At 54.0% G+C, this 12,868-nt stretch overlaps 2 protein-coding genes across 5 annotated transcripts in view; one reads left to right on the forward strand and one right to left on the reverse strand.

The window, feature by feature from the left end:
* Nucleotides 1–302: 302 nt before the first annotated feature.
* On the reverse strand, nt 303–10,805 carry SH2D3A (SH2 domain containing 3A). Of its 4 annotated transcripts, XM_029216669.1 has the most exons (12): nt 10,711–10,805; nt 9,486–9,733; nt 7,662–7,798; nt 5,687–6,036; nt 5,241–5,317; nt 3,242–3,714; nt 2,993–3,108; nt 2,662–2,836; nt 2,462–2,573; nt 1,742–1,927; nt 1,026–1,167; nt 303–910 (listed from the first exon to the last, which is right to left on the reverse strand). In XM_029216669.1, the coding sequence occupies exons 3-12, from the start codon at nt 7,728–7,730 to the stop codon at nt 805–807; spliced, it is 1,806 nt and encodes a 601-aa protein (XP_029072502.1). In that variant the 5' UTR covers nt 7,731–7,798; nt 9,486–9,733; nt 10,711–10,805; the 3' UTR covers nt 303–804. The 4 variants fall into 4 exon arrangements, with proteins under 4 accessions (XP_029072502.1, XP_029072503.1, XP_029072504.1 ...); XM_029216670.1 differs by lacking the exon at nt 1,026–1,167; XM_029216671.1 differs by lacking the exon at nt 1,026–1,167 and having other exon boundaries at nt 1,742–1,943.
* A 1,016-nt stretch (nt 10,806–11,821) lies between these two features.
* The window catches only part of VAV1 (vav guanine nucleotide exchange factor 1), a 52,805-nt gene continuing 51,758 nt past the window's right edge, over nt 11,822–12,868 (forward strand). Inside the window, exon 1 of the mRNA XM_029216668.1 lies at nt 11,822–11,842. The gene's annotated coding sequence lies outside the window, so the exon portion shown is untranslated. The remainder of the gene's footprint in view (nt 11,843–12,868) is intronic.

Below are 12,868 nucleotides of genomic sequence, written 5' to 3' on the forward strand. Positions count from 1 at the left end.
AGCTCACCAAGGAAAGGTAGCACCTGTTGAGCACCTACTGTGTGCCAGGCATTCTTCACCTATGAACTCATTCAAACGTTGAGCTTTCATCCCCACCATAACCCCTAGAAAGTACACAGCCCCACTTTTACGTTGAAGGCCAGCACAGAGAAGTCAAGTGATCTAGTAGAAGTCACACAGCTTTTTTTTTTTTTTTTTGCGCGGTATGTGGGCCTCTCACTGTTGTGGCCTCTCCCGTTGCGGAGCACAGGCTCCGGATGCGCAGGCTCAACGGCCATGGCTCACGGGCCCTGCCGCTCCGCGGCATGTGGGATCTTCCCGGACCAGGGCACAAACCCGTGTCCCCTGCATCGGCAGGCGGACTCTCAACCACTGCGCCACCAGGGAAGCCCAGTCACACAGCTTTTAAAACATATTTGAACTCAGGCCTCTTACAGATCTGCAAGTTCTCTTTAACATTAAAAGCCACACGTTAAGCCTTTGTGGGATATGCGAGGGGGCATGTGGGAGAGGGCGTCCAGAGCCTCCAGACATCTGGGTCTTCTAGTGTGGGGAGGAGGCTGCCCTCCGCCAGGATCAGTGTGCCTTTTTAGGGCACAGTGTGGGTTCTTGCAAACCAGGTCCCCTCCTGTGAGGCAGGGTGCAGGTCCCCACTGCATTTGGCTGTGTGAGGAAGCTTGGGCGGCTTCCTTGGTCTCCATGGAAGCCTTGGTATCCCAGCGTGAAGATGGGGGGGGCGGTCTGTGCTCTCAATGGTCAGGCTCCAGGCGCTGCGACAGGACGGTGAGGACGCGCTGGAACTTCTCAAGACGTGTGGCCCACGGCGCCCCAGCTCCTTGGCTCCCCCAGAGCAGCCTCCTCAAGAAACCAGTGGTCAGGGCCTCTCTCAGCTCCGGGTGGGGCCGGAATCCTGGGGGCGGGGCCAGGTGGGGCTGGGGGCAGGGCCCAGGCAACTGCCTTGCCCCTCCCACACCCGCCTTGTTCCCTCGGGACTTTGACCCCGGAGGGACTCAGCCTGAGATTACCTGGACAACTGGGTAGGGTTAGCCGAGAGGGAGCTCCTGAGTCTGCAGCAGTGGGGGTGGGGTGGCTGAGGGGCTCGGTGGGTGCACCGGGGCAGTCTGTTCCTGGGGCGAGATCCTGGGGGACCCACTTTAGGGGTTGTGCCTGGAGATGGAGCCACGCCCGAGGGTGGGATTTGGGGTCCGGGCCGTCCTTCGCGACAAACTTGGGGGGGGGGAGGTCGGCCCATGTTGGAGGGACAGGGGGCCTAAGGTCACCAGTGAAGGCAGGGACGACCCAGGTGGGGGATCCTGGAGGCTGGGCTGCCCCAGGGCAGGAGAGGGGTGTGGCTCTGAGCTCAGCGGGGGCGCCGTTCTATTCTACCAGGTTGAAGGTCTGAGACATTTTGGAGGGAGCTGGGCATTCTTGGTGGCGGATCGAGATCCTCTAGGGGCAGGGCCTTCCCTGGTGGAAGAGTGGGAGTGAGGCCCTGTGGGCGTGGCTCTGGGGGGCTGGGCCGCCCTTTGCGGGCAGAGGGCACTGTTTCCGTCTACACTGCAGGTTGCGGCGTGTGTTAGGGTGAGAACCCCGTGGGGCCGGGCCGTCCCAGTTTGGGTGGGGCTCTGGGAGGCGTGGTGGGAGGCTCTAGTTCCTGGCTCGGTGGGTTTGGGGGCACCGAGTTGGAGCATGAGGGGTGTTCCGGGACCCTCTGGCAACCCGGCGCAGAGGAGGCGCTCACCTCGCAGGCGCCGAGCCGCCGCCTCGCGGAATCTGGGCGCGTCCCGGGCCAGCAGACGCGCCCGGTGCAGGGTGCGCAGCAGCCGCTCGCAGCTCTCGTCCAGGGGCCCGGGGAGTTCCTCGCCCTCCAGCAGGCGCACCGCGGGCGCCACGTGCGGCAGCGCCACCTCCCCCGGGTCGCAGGGTCCTGTTGGGGGAAGGGTCTGGGCTGGGCTAGGGGCAGAGGGCGGGTCCTAGGGTGAAGAGGGTGCGACATACTTTGGGCCGAGGCACCCTAGGACAAAGCAATGGTTGGGGTCTGGGTCAGAAACAGAGGCTTGAGCCTGGCCCAGAGCAGGACTGGGGAGTGGCCTAGGGCAGGGGCGGAGCCTGGGACAGAGTGAGGGCGGGGCCTAGGGATTAGTTCCCGACCGAGACTCGCACAGAAGGCGGGGGTTAGGGCGAGGAGGGCGGAGCCTTGCTTAAGGGGCGGAGCCTAGGACCGAAACAACGGGCGGAATGTAAGGCCAAGGTGGAGCCTAGGACAGAAGGAAGGGGCGGGGTTTGGCACGAGACCCAGAGGCCAGAGCCTAGCATAGAGCTGGATGTGAATCAGGGGCCGGGCCTAGGGCAGGGGGCGTGGCTTAGGAGAGAAGCAGGGGCGGGGACCTAAGACCCGGGCGGGGCTTAGGACCGGATTGGGATTCCGCTTAGTTACCACTCATCGAAAGATGCCACTCACCGGCGCCCTCATCCAGCGCCCGCATCAGTGGCTTCAGCTCCTGCTCGAAGGCCAGCGCAGCCTCGGTGTGGCTCCTTCGCAGCTGGCGCCACGTGCGTTCCAACCGCGACACCTGGAGGAAGAGAGCTGAGCCCGCCTCCTCTCCACTTTTTCCCATCACTTTCTCTCTGGCCTCCTCCCCATCCCCGCTTCCCACGCACCTGGGGCATGAGCAAGGCGCCCATGACCGCGGCCAGTCCGGGCAGGTCTCCCGCTGCCCCTGGCCGCAGCGCCAGGGCCAGCTCCACCAGGCCCCTCAGGGCGGCCGCGCGCTCCTCCAGCGGCCCTGCGCAGCCCAGCACTGCCAGCGCCCCCGCCAGTGCCAGCGTCTCGAGCCTGTGGAGGCGGAAGGCAAGGGTCTGGGGGCAGTGGGGAGGTTTGCAATGCGGGGGTGAGGAGGGACAGTCGGTGGCATTGCCCATGCCCCACCTCCCTAGGGGACCGTGAATGGGGAGATTTGGAGACCCTAGGGATTCCAGGTGGCTGGCTCACCTCTCCAGCAGTTCCAACCTCAAGCGATGCCCATGGGGAAGTGTGAGCAGCTCCAGACCAGAGGCGACCCCCATGGCGCCCCACTGAGCCTTGGTCACTCCCAGGAGGCCAGTTGCCTGGCGATGGGGGGCCAGGGTAAGAGTAGAGAAGTCAAGGGAGCAGTGTGAGTATACAGATGTGAGGTGGGGTTGGCCCTTGTCCTGGCTTCAGCCCCTGCCTGGGGAGGAAAAACCTCTGTAGGTGACCCACCTGGCAATCCACCAATAGCAGGTGGAGAGCGGTGCTCCCAGGATGGTGCTCCAGGAACAGGCCATGGAGAGTATGCAGGACTTCGGTTTCCAGAGGCCGATTCTGGGAGCCCAGCAGGCCGAAGGGGTTGTCAGGTGGGCAGAAAGAGACCTCTGCCTGCGGTCTTGCAAAACATCTGTCCTCCTCCTCAGCCTCCCACCATGGCGCCTCTGGCTCTGGGCAGCTGTGGCCAGCAGGTGTTCCCTGGACCCTGGGCACTCGGGGCACCAGCTCACAGTACGTTGGGGGGCGTCCAGAGGCATCAGGCAGCATCAGTGAGGATGTTCGAGGTGGCTTGGTTGGTGCCTTGGCATGAAGCTGCCCATCAGAAGCCCTGAGGCTGTCAGCAATGGACCCCAGGGGAACGGGCACCTTTAGCAACACGGAGTCACTACCTGTCCGAGGCAGGGCAGATGCAGGCATAGTGGAAGCTCCTGGGTGTCATACAAGAGGGGGTGAAAGAGGTACACAGAGAAGATAGCTGGGAGGGGTCAGTGGCTTCATGGGCTACTAACCTCCTGGTTCATCCACTCATTCAGCCAATAACCAGGTATCCCAGCCTATCTTGGTGCGGCTTTGAAATTGAACAACTTCACCAACATCAATGCTACACACTTACCAATGGTTTGAAAACGAACTTTCTCTGACACGTATGTAGTTTTGCAATTTTTGAATACTACATTTCAAGTTTGAATTCTTTGTTTTTGCCCCTCTGATTGAAGATGGTAAGCCCTGACTGTATGAAATTAAAATGAAAAATGTCATTCAAAATTCACAAAGCTACATAAGCATCAAAGAAACTGAATTTATCAAAATTTCAAATGATGTCTTTTGTTAAGTTTGTGGCATATTTACTTCTGAGGTTATTGGAACTTCAAACTGCACCCAGACTTTTGGGAGACTCTGTATTTACTAAGCATTTAAGTTGACCCTGTTATAGGGGCTCAAAACCTCCCCACGGTTCCCAGCTCGCTCTGAATAAGGGCCAAAGTCCTCATATTAGTCCAAGAAGCCCTCACAGTTTGAGCCCAATCTCTCGTGACTTCCCCCTCACTCCCAGTGTTTCTGCTACACTCACCTCCTTTTGGTTCAGTGAACAGTTCAAACTCTTGTTCTGGCCCCAGGACCTTTGCAATGGCTATTCCCTCTGCCTGGGTCATTCTCATCCAATTATCCACATCGTTCCCTCCTTCATCTCCTTCAAATCTTTCTCCATGGGACCTTTCCTAACTAGTACTTAAAATTGTAATACTCATTACCATTCGCATACTCCTTACTATTCGCATACTCCTTACGGTGTCCTGCTTTTAATTTTTAACCCAAAGCATATGTAATTGACTCATTTTTGTTGTTCCTGGCCCTTCTTCCTCTAATAGGATGTTGGCTCCACTTGAGCAGGGATCTTTGTCTTTCTTGTTCATTGACATATCTCAGCACTTAGCAGAGTGTCTGGCACACAATGAGGGCTCATGTTGAATTGGGGGGTGGTGTGGACAGGGCAGTCAGGGTATAAGGGGGACTCCTCCTTTATGTAGGATGGTCAGGGTCAGCTGCTTTGAAGAACTCACATTAGATGAGAAGGAGTCAGCCAGGTAAAGATTAGGGAATGGGCTCTCCAATGGTGAGAACAGCAAATGCAAAGGCCCTGAGGCAGGAACAAATTTGGAAGGTTCCAGCAACTGAAAGGAAGACTATGTGTCCAGAGTGAGTACGGGATGTGAGAGGAATTATTAGAGAGGTCAGCCATGGTTAGAGAACAGAGGGCTTCTTGGAATCATCATAAACCCACATTTTTAAGCACCTACAAAGTTCCTTAGTCCTGTGTTTTTTCATTACCATGACAACATTGAGAGCATCACCATCTCTTTTTTCCAGGAGGTTAAGTCACCTGCCAAAGTTCACTTGGGTAGTGAGTGGCAGAGCAGTCTCTGAGCTATGTATTGTCCTGGAAGACCCTTACCTGAACCAGGGTGGTCTTCTGTTGGCTGCCCCATATGCTCCAAGCCTGCGGGCTGACTGTCACTCCGCTTCCTAGCCCTGGGGACAGAGATGGGGGAGATGTGTTGTCCTACTCTGCGTAGAGCAGCCCCCATCAACACCCATAAAACCTTACATCCCATCATTCGGAACCAGTGGATCCCAACCAGGGTGCCTGATACCCCCGGGGGACACTTGACAATGTCAGGAGACATTTTTGGTCGTCACAACTAGGGGGATGACGTACAGAGGATTCTACTGGCATCTAGTAGATAGAGGCCAGGGATGCTGCTGAACATCCTACAATGCACAGAACGGTCCCCCACAGCCAAGAATAATCTGGCTGCAAATGTCGCTAGTGGACAGTGCCGAGGTGGAGAACCCTGGGGGGTGTTGGGCGTCGTCAGGGAGGTTGGGAGCCTGTGGTACCTGAGTGGCTCTGTCCAAGCCGGGCCGTCTGGAAGGGTGTCTTCACTAAAGCTGCGTCGAATAGGTCCTTGCCGCGTCACTGGCCTGGATGCCACAGCTCCCGTGGCCTGGGACAGTGTACGCTGGCCGGTCACATAGCTGCGAACCAGGGCAGGCAGGCTTGGGAAACGCTCATCCTCCAGCTGAAAGAGGGCTGTGGGCCGGCCTGGCCGGGGGCGCAGGGCCACACGGAACACCTCGAAGTGTAGGACTGAGCTCCGCCAACGGCAGGAGATCACAGGGTGGCCCCCACGGGACTTAGATGCACGAACTAAGAAGTCACCATCTTGCTGGAGGAGGGCCTCAGCCTTCTGGGGATGGAGGACAGGGGCAAGGGGTTTAGGCATAAGCCTGTATCAGTAGTTAATGATGACTCCCCACCCCCCTCCACCCACTCAAAAAAACCCAGAGACTGGATACCATTGTGTCAGACCATTCCTTCTTTTTTCATAGGCATACCTCTGGACTACATTTCCCAGGCTCCCTTGCAGTTAGCTGTCATGTGACAAGATCTGGCCAATGGTATGAGGGCAGGAGGGCTGTGGGGAATGTCCCGACCTGACCAATAAAATTCTCCTGTACAATCCTACAGGTTCTGTCCTGTCAGTTGATGTCCCCAAAGCCCTAGGGGATGGCGAAGACACAGGATGGAAAGGGCTTGGGTCTGACTCATTTTGGAGCTCTGCATCCCCTCAAGTTGTGACATGAACTAGCCCTTACATTTTTTTTTTTCTAATATTTATTTATTTAGGCTGCACCGTGTCTTAGTTGCGGCATGCGGGATCTTTAGCTGTGGTATGTGACTCTTAGTTGCAGCATGTGGACCCTTAGTTGCAGCATGCATGTGGGATCTAGTTCCTCGACCAGGGGATCAGACCTGGGTCCCCTGCATTGGGAGTGTGGAGTCTTGCCCACTGGGAGTGCAGAGTCTTCCCTGGACCACCAGGGAAGTCACACCCTTAAATGTTGATCAAGTCTGGCTGGTGACATCTTGGGAATGTTTTTTACAGCCACTAGCCAGCACTGACTTATGCAACTTCCAACCCAAGGACATGCACTGAGCTTGCTATGCAAATGTGGCTTCCAGAAAAGCCATTCACTGGGTCCTTCCCAACAGACTGCGGCCTTTAAATCAACCTTTAAAATAATGGTCAAGCAGTCTTATGCCAGCCATCGTGGCTGGTGTGAAAACAGGGGCTGAGGGCCACAACATTGCAGAGGGGAAAAGTGGAGCTGGTGATGGGGGCTGGGGACTGGACAGTATGCACAATGGGCACATGTATAGCCCTTGTTATTTGCCAGGCACTGTTTTAATTGTAAAATGTATGAACTCACTTCATCCTTTACCAAGGTTAAGAGGTAGGTACTATTATGCCCATTTTACAGATGGGGAAACTGAGGCCCAGAGATATCGAATACCTTGCCCTAGTTCACACCCAATGTGAGTTGTAGGGATGGGACTTGAACCCAGGCTGTCTGGTGCTAAAGTGTGGTGTTTTAACCACTAAGCTACACTGCCTCTCATGATTTGATTGGATACCCCAGGTCCTGGAACTCCTGAAGGTGACCCCTAAGTTGGAGATGAGGGTGAGGAACTTTGGATTGAGAGGGAGATGGGCCCCTGGTGGCCACGGGTGGCCTGGGATCCAGAGAGAGAAAGCAGAGCCAAGGGGTGGTTTGAGGGGTCATTAGGACCTTCTTCAATCCCCAACATCATCCTCAACACCATCCCAAAGGAAGTGAAAATTTAAATATAAGAAGTGACATGCCACACCAATAAAGCTTCAAGACAGTCCCCAGCCCTTGAGCCACTTTTTCCGATAGACCTTGACCCTAAGCCCCTCATCTGGGATCCAGGAGTACCCAGTAAGTCAAAGGTCAAAGGGGTGAGACTCCCCATCAGATGGTCCTGAGGTCCTGCAGGAGGCAGCGGTACCTGGCGGGACAGTGGGCCGTGGTACCAGGGTTGGCCAGCAAAGTCCTCTCCATCCTGTGGCACCTGCATGGAGCTCTCAGGGGCAGAGGGTGCAGGGGCTGTGCTTTGTACTTCCAACAGGCCCCAGTCTTCCTCATCTGTAAAATGGGAATAGTTACTCTTGAATCCTGAGCATCCGGCTCAGCCCTTCCATGTTCCTCATGGTTCTGAAGACAGCAGCCCATATCTTATTGAACCTTAAAATGCAACTCTCTCTGTATATGCATATATAAAAATATATATTGTATTTTAATATATAGTATATCTTTACATAAATTATATATAATCTATTTAAATATTTTAATGTAGACTATATAATATTTTAATATAGAATATTTATATATTTATATTTAAAATATATAAATATAATTATGTATAAATATTTATATTTAAAATATATAAACATTTTTGTATAACTATTTATATATTTATACATTAAGTTAAAGATGTTACCCATAGTCCGATTATATATCTTAATTATAAATTATATCTGAATTATATTTGATATATATATATATCAGATTAAAATCTGGCTATGAGTAACTTTAATTTAGAATAGGCTGTGATTTCATGGAAAGAGTCATGCATTCACTGGGATTCTTGCAAAGGGAAAAGACCTCTGCATTGCTTTCAAACGTAATGCAGTTTTTTTATGCAGATGACATACTGCTACGTTTTGGCGAAATTTAATTAACAAATTCACTCAAACCAACATTCATGGGGCACCCACTGTGTGCCAGATGCCCCTTCTCGGCACTAGAGACCTAGCACTGAACAACACAGACCAGAATTCCTGTCCTTAGGGATGTTCTAGTAGGGAAGACTGTGATTGGAAAAATAAGTAACTAGATGAGGAAGTATAGGATAGATCCGAGAGACCTAAACAAGAAACTGAAACCAGGGATGGGGTATGAAGATTCAAGGGGTGGAGTTAAGATTTTTCCATAGGGTGGCCCGGGAAGGTCTCTGTTGGTGAACACTGGAAGGATTTTGAGGGAGCAAGCCAGGTGGTTCTTGGGGTGAAAGAAATTGTAGGCTGGGGAGAATTTAATTTACTAAAGTCCATAGCATCTCAGTCACCTATATGCATACTCAAGGATTCTTAGATTGTACAAAAATCTAACCCATAGGTGCCTTTCCAATGTAAGGCCACTTTTTTTTTTTTTTTTCTGTGGTATGCGGGCCTCTCACTGCTGTGGCCTCTCCCGTTGTGGAGCACAGGCTCCGGACGCGCAGGCTCAGCGGCCATGGCTCACGGGCCCAGCCGCTCCGCGGCATGTGGAATCTTCCCAGACCGGGGCATGAACCCGCGTCCCCTGCATCGGCAGGCGGACTCGCAACCACTGCGCCACCAGGGAAGCCCCATGTAATGCCATTTTTAAGGACATTAAAGGGTCATATTTTTGTAGACTTGTCAGCAAATAAGCATTTGCAGATTTTCATATTTTGGAGCAGATCCATTTCCTTATTACTGCAGTCAAATTTAGGTCTCAGATGCTTTAGGACATGTTAATCATGGCACAGGCCTCAGGCCCCGGTGTGTCTCAAGTGTCTGGTGGAAAAAACTGCCCTGGATGGGAGGGAAGCAAGCGGTTTGCTTTTTGCTTCCCCTGCCCCCAAGATCTTCTGGGCCTGGCGGGGTCTGCAGGGAAATAGCACCCGGATTCTTATGACCTGAGTCAGCTGGGCTGAGGGCCTGAAAGGGTCAGGAAGTTCCCAGACTGGCCCTAGGTGGCTTAAGGGGCGGGGGAGCTGAACAGAGTGCTGTATCCCGGTGCCACATACCTGAAAGCCAGGTGTGTCTCCTGGATGCCTGAGCACTTCCTGTTTGTCACCTGGGCCAGGCCCAGCCTTGGTCTTAAGAGTCCCCGGACTCCAGCTTCCTCTGTCTTAAGTGCCCCTTAGTGGGTGTGGTGGTGCGTCGCTGACAAGGCTCTGATTAGTTCAGGGGGAGCTCAGAGTGGGCACAGGTCAGCCACAGGCCAATTAAGTCATCCACCTGCCCTGCGTCCTTTGGAATAATTTCTGGATACCTGGGCAGAAGAGAGAGGAACAGGGCAGAGTCAGGAGAGGGGGTGGGTGAGAGGCAAGCTTGGGGAAAGGAGGAAGGGGATTATTCATGCTCTGTTGGCCACACACACGTACACACATGTGCAGGAGGGCAGCCACCTGCACAGAGACACAGGGACACAGGTGGACGCGGAGCCTCAAACTTGAGCAAACATTGACTGGTTGAATGCTTACTGTGTGCCAGGCTCTGTTCTAGACCCCGGAGAAACAGTGATGAATGAGACCAAGGCCCCTCCGGTGGGCAAGACACAAAACAAATAAGCGCAGGATGAATGAAGAAGGTAATATCTAAGGGTGAACAATGAAGGTGATAAAACAGGGAAATGTCAAGGAGGCTGGCTGGGGCAGGCCACCTTAAACAGGTAGTCAGGAGGCTCTCTCCCACCAGGTGACGTAGGAGCTGAGACCTCAGTAGAGGGGAGACAGTGATGCAAAGATGTGGAGAAAGAGCAGTTCAGGTGGGGATACGGCAAGTGCAAAGGCCTGGAGCTTGCTTTTTACATCTTACATCATCAGGGAGACTGGTGGGGCTGCGTGCTGTGAGCCAGGAGTGAAGTGGAGAGCAGTAAGATAGGCGGAGACGATGCAGGAACTGGTGGACCTCAAATTTTCATCTCAGTGGGGTGGAAGGGGAGCTACGGGACGGGTTCGAAGTGAGGGAGGGGCACGATCTGGTCTGTGGTTTAAAAACACCGTTCAGGCAAAAGTGGAAGCAGGGAGGCTTTCCGTGTTGCACAGAAAACACGCTTGGAGGAGGACGCCCAGGTACACGGACACGCGTGATACACAGCGTCCCAGTCAGGCGACCCCTTTTACGTTCGCGGACGCACGTGGACAGACACCCAGATCCTCCCTGAGAGCTGGTGGCCCCACCTGGAAAAGAGAACTCCCTGCCCCAGTAATCTCCCGGTCCTGGATCTGCCTGGGGCCCCTCACTCACCTGGGCCGGGACCCGCGGAGCTCCCAAGAACCTGGGGCCTGGCGGAAGCCTGAGGCTCTGCGGCTCCCGACCCCTCCCTCCCCGTCCCAGCCAAGTCCAGCCTTCACCCACCCTTCACCCACCGCGCCCGAGGGGAACCGAGCCCCAACACCTGGTCCCTCCCATTTAAACCCCGCCCCTCCAGGCCCCGCCCCTTCCCCAACCGTAACCTCCGGGCTCTCACCCCGCCCCCTTGTTCTCGCCCCGCCCCCTTAGAAACTTTCTTTTCGCTATCCACGCCCCCTTCAGATAAAAACCTTCTTCCCGTAGACCACGCCCCCTTGGGAACTCCGTTCCTACTAGTGGACCCCGCCCCCTTAAATTTGCCCCCGCCCTTCTCGGGCTGACCACGCCCACTCATCGCCTCACTCCTCTTTTAGTTCCGCCCCTTAGAGCCAGGCCCCTAGATTCCGCTTAGGGCCTCCGGCTGGTCCTAAGCATCCCTGGCCCCTTGGGAAGGGGCAAGGCGGTGTCTCCTAGCCCCTCAGTGTTCCGGGCAGGGGCGGGGCGGTCCTTACGGGCTCTCTCGCCTGGCAGGGAGTGGTGGCGGCTGTGACGTGACCGGGTGAGCTTCCTCCAGACCACCCCCCTCGGTTTCCGGGAAGGAACCCCATTGGGTGTCGGGTTTTGTGGAGAGAGATGCGGGAAAACACGACAGCCTCTCCTAGTAACAGAACGTTGGAGCTGATCTAGACTCTGGCAGGACTGGGGGGTAAACTTTCAGGTGGTTTCCTACGTGGAGGGAAGGAGGGGAGGGGGGCTTCCATCCTGTCGCCCGGAGACAAGGGTGAGAAATGTGGGGGAGGGAGGGATCTGGAACCGGACAGAGGACGCTCTGGCCAAGTTTATTGAGGGCGCATAATAATAACAACAGAATTGAAAGCAGTAGCTGCAGCTAACATTCATTAAGCGCTTACTGTATGCCAGGACTGTTCTCTTTGCTTGCCCAGCTTCAACACATTGCATTTTTACGTAGACCTCTCAATAAGATGGGTTCTGTTTTCATCACCCCATTTTCTAGATGCAGAAACTGAGGCATGGGACAGCTCAGCCCAGGTTTGCCCAAGTTTGACACGGCTTGTGATTGGTCAAGGTGGGATTCAAGCCCGGAGCCCTGGAACGCTATCCTGTCTTCCTCTGATCTTTGCAGCCCCACCATCTCTGACCCCTACCGTAATTCTAAACGGTGAAGGTTACTGTCACTTTACAGATGAGAAAATTGGCGCATAGAGAGCCACGGATGGTTGGGGAAGAAAGTTTTGGTGCCTGTAGGATCGTAAATCTGGGAATTTCCAGGCTGGGCTTCCCCATTTGCCAATGTGGAAGAGACTCCAGTCTCAGGACAGGCTGAGGGGTATCCCTTCCTTGACCCACTCCCCGCCTGGTTTTGATACAGTCAGAGGGTAGGGGGTATGTCCAGTGAAAGGAGTCTAGCGCCCCTTAGTGGTTACAATAATTAAAAAGGAAAATCCGGGGGGTGGCTCGGGTGGCGGGTGGGGTGGGTGGGTGCTTGTGAGACGGAGGGGGGAGACTACTCACAATCTAGTGGGGTGGAGGTGGGTAGAGAGACCTCGTCGAGCACATGATTTCAGGTAATGATGAGGGCTACAAAGATAGTAAATATTTGCTAAACCAATGAACGACACTATCGAAGTCCAAAAAAAGAGATGATGGTGGCCAGGGCCATGGAAATAAATGAACGGATTTGGGATAAATGTCAGAGGTAGAGCCATAGAGCTTTCAATTATTCATTCATTCTTCATTCAATAAATATTTATGGAGCATGTATATGTGCCAGGTGCTGGGGGGAGTGGTTCCAACACCAGACACAAATTTCTCAATACACAATAAAGAAATAAGTATAATAAAATAACAGGTGGGGAAGTGGGATAGGGTGTTATGGGGTGGGAAAAAAGGCTGTGATCTGAAATGGAGAGGTTTGGGAAAACTTCATGAGAAGACGATTGATCTAGAGCTAAGATTTGCAGGAAGTGAGGGAGCTGGCCGTGAAATTGCCTAAGGCAGAGGACTAGCATGTGCAAAGGCCTTGTGGCAGGATTCTAGGGCAAGCTTCTGGGGCTACCTAGTATGTTGGAAGAACACTGAGGAGGCCCGTTTG

Source organism: Monodon monoceros, unplaced genomic scaffold (assembly GCF_005190385.1).
Source record: "Monodon monoceros isolate NGI ecotype Baffin Bay Population unplaced genomic scaffold, NGI_Narwhal_1 Super_Scaffold_12, whole genome shotgun sequence".
NCBI classification, from domain to species: Eukaryota; Metazoa; Chordata; class Mammalia; order Artiodactyla; family Monodontidae; genus Monodon; species Monodon monoceros.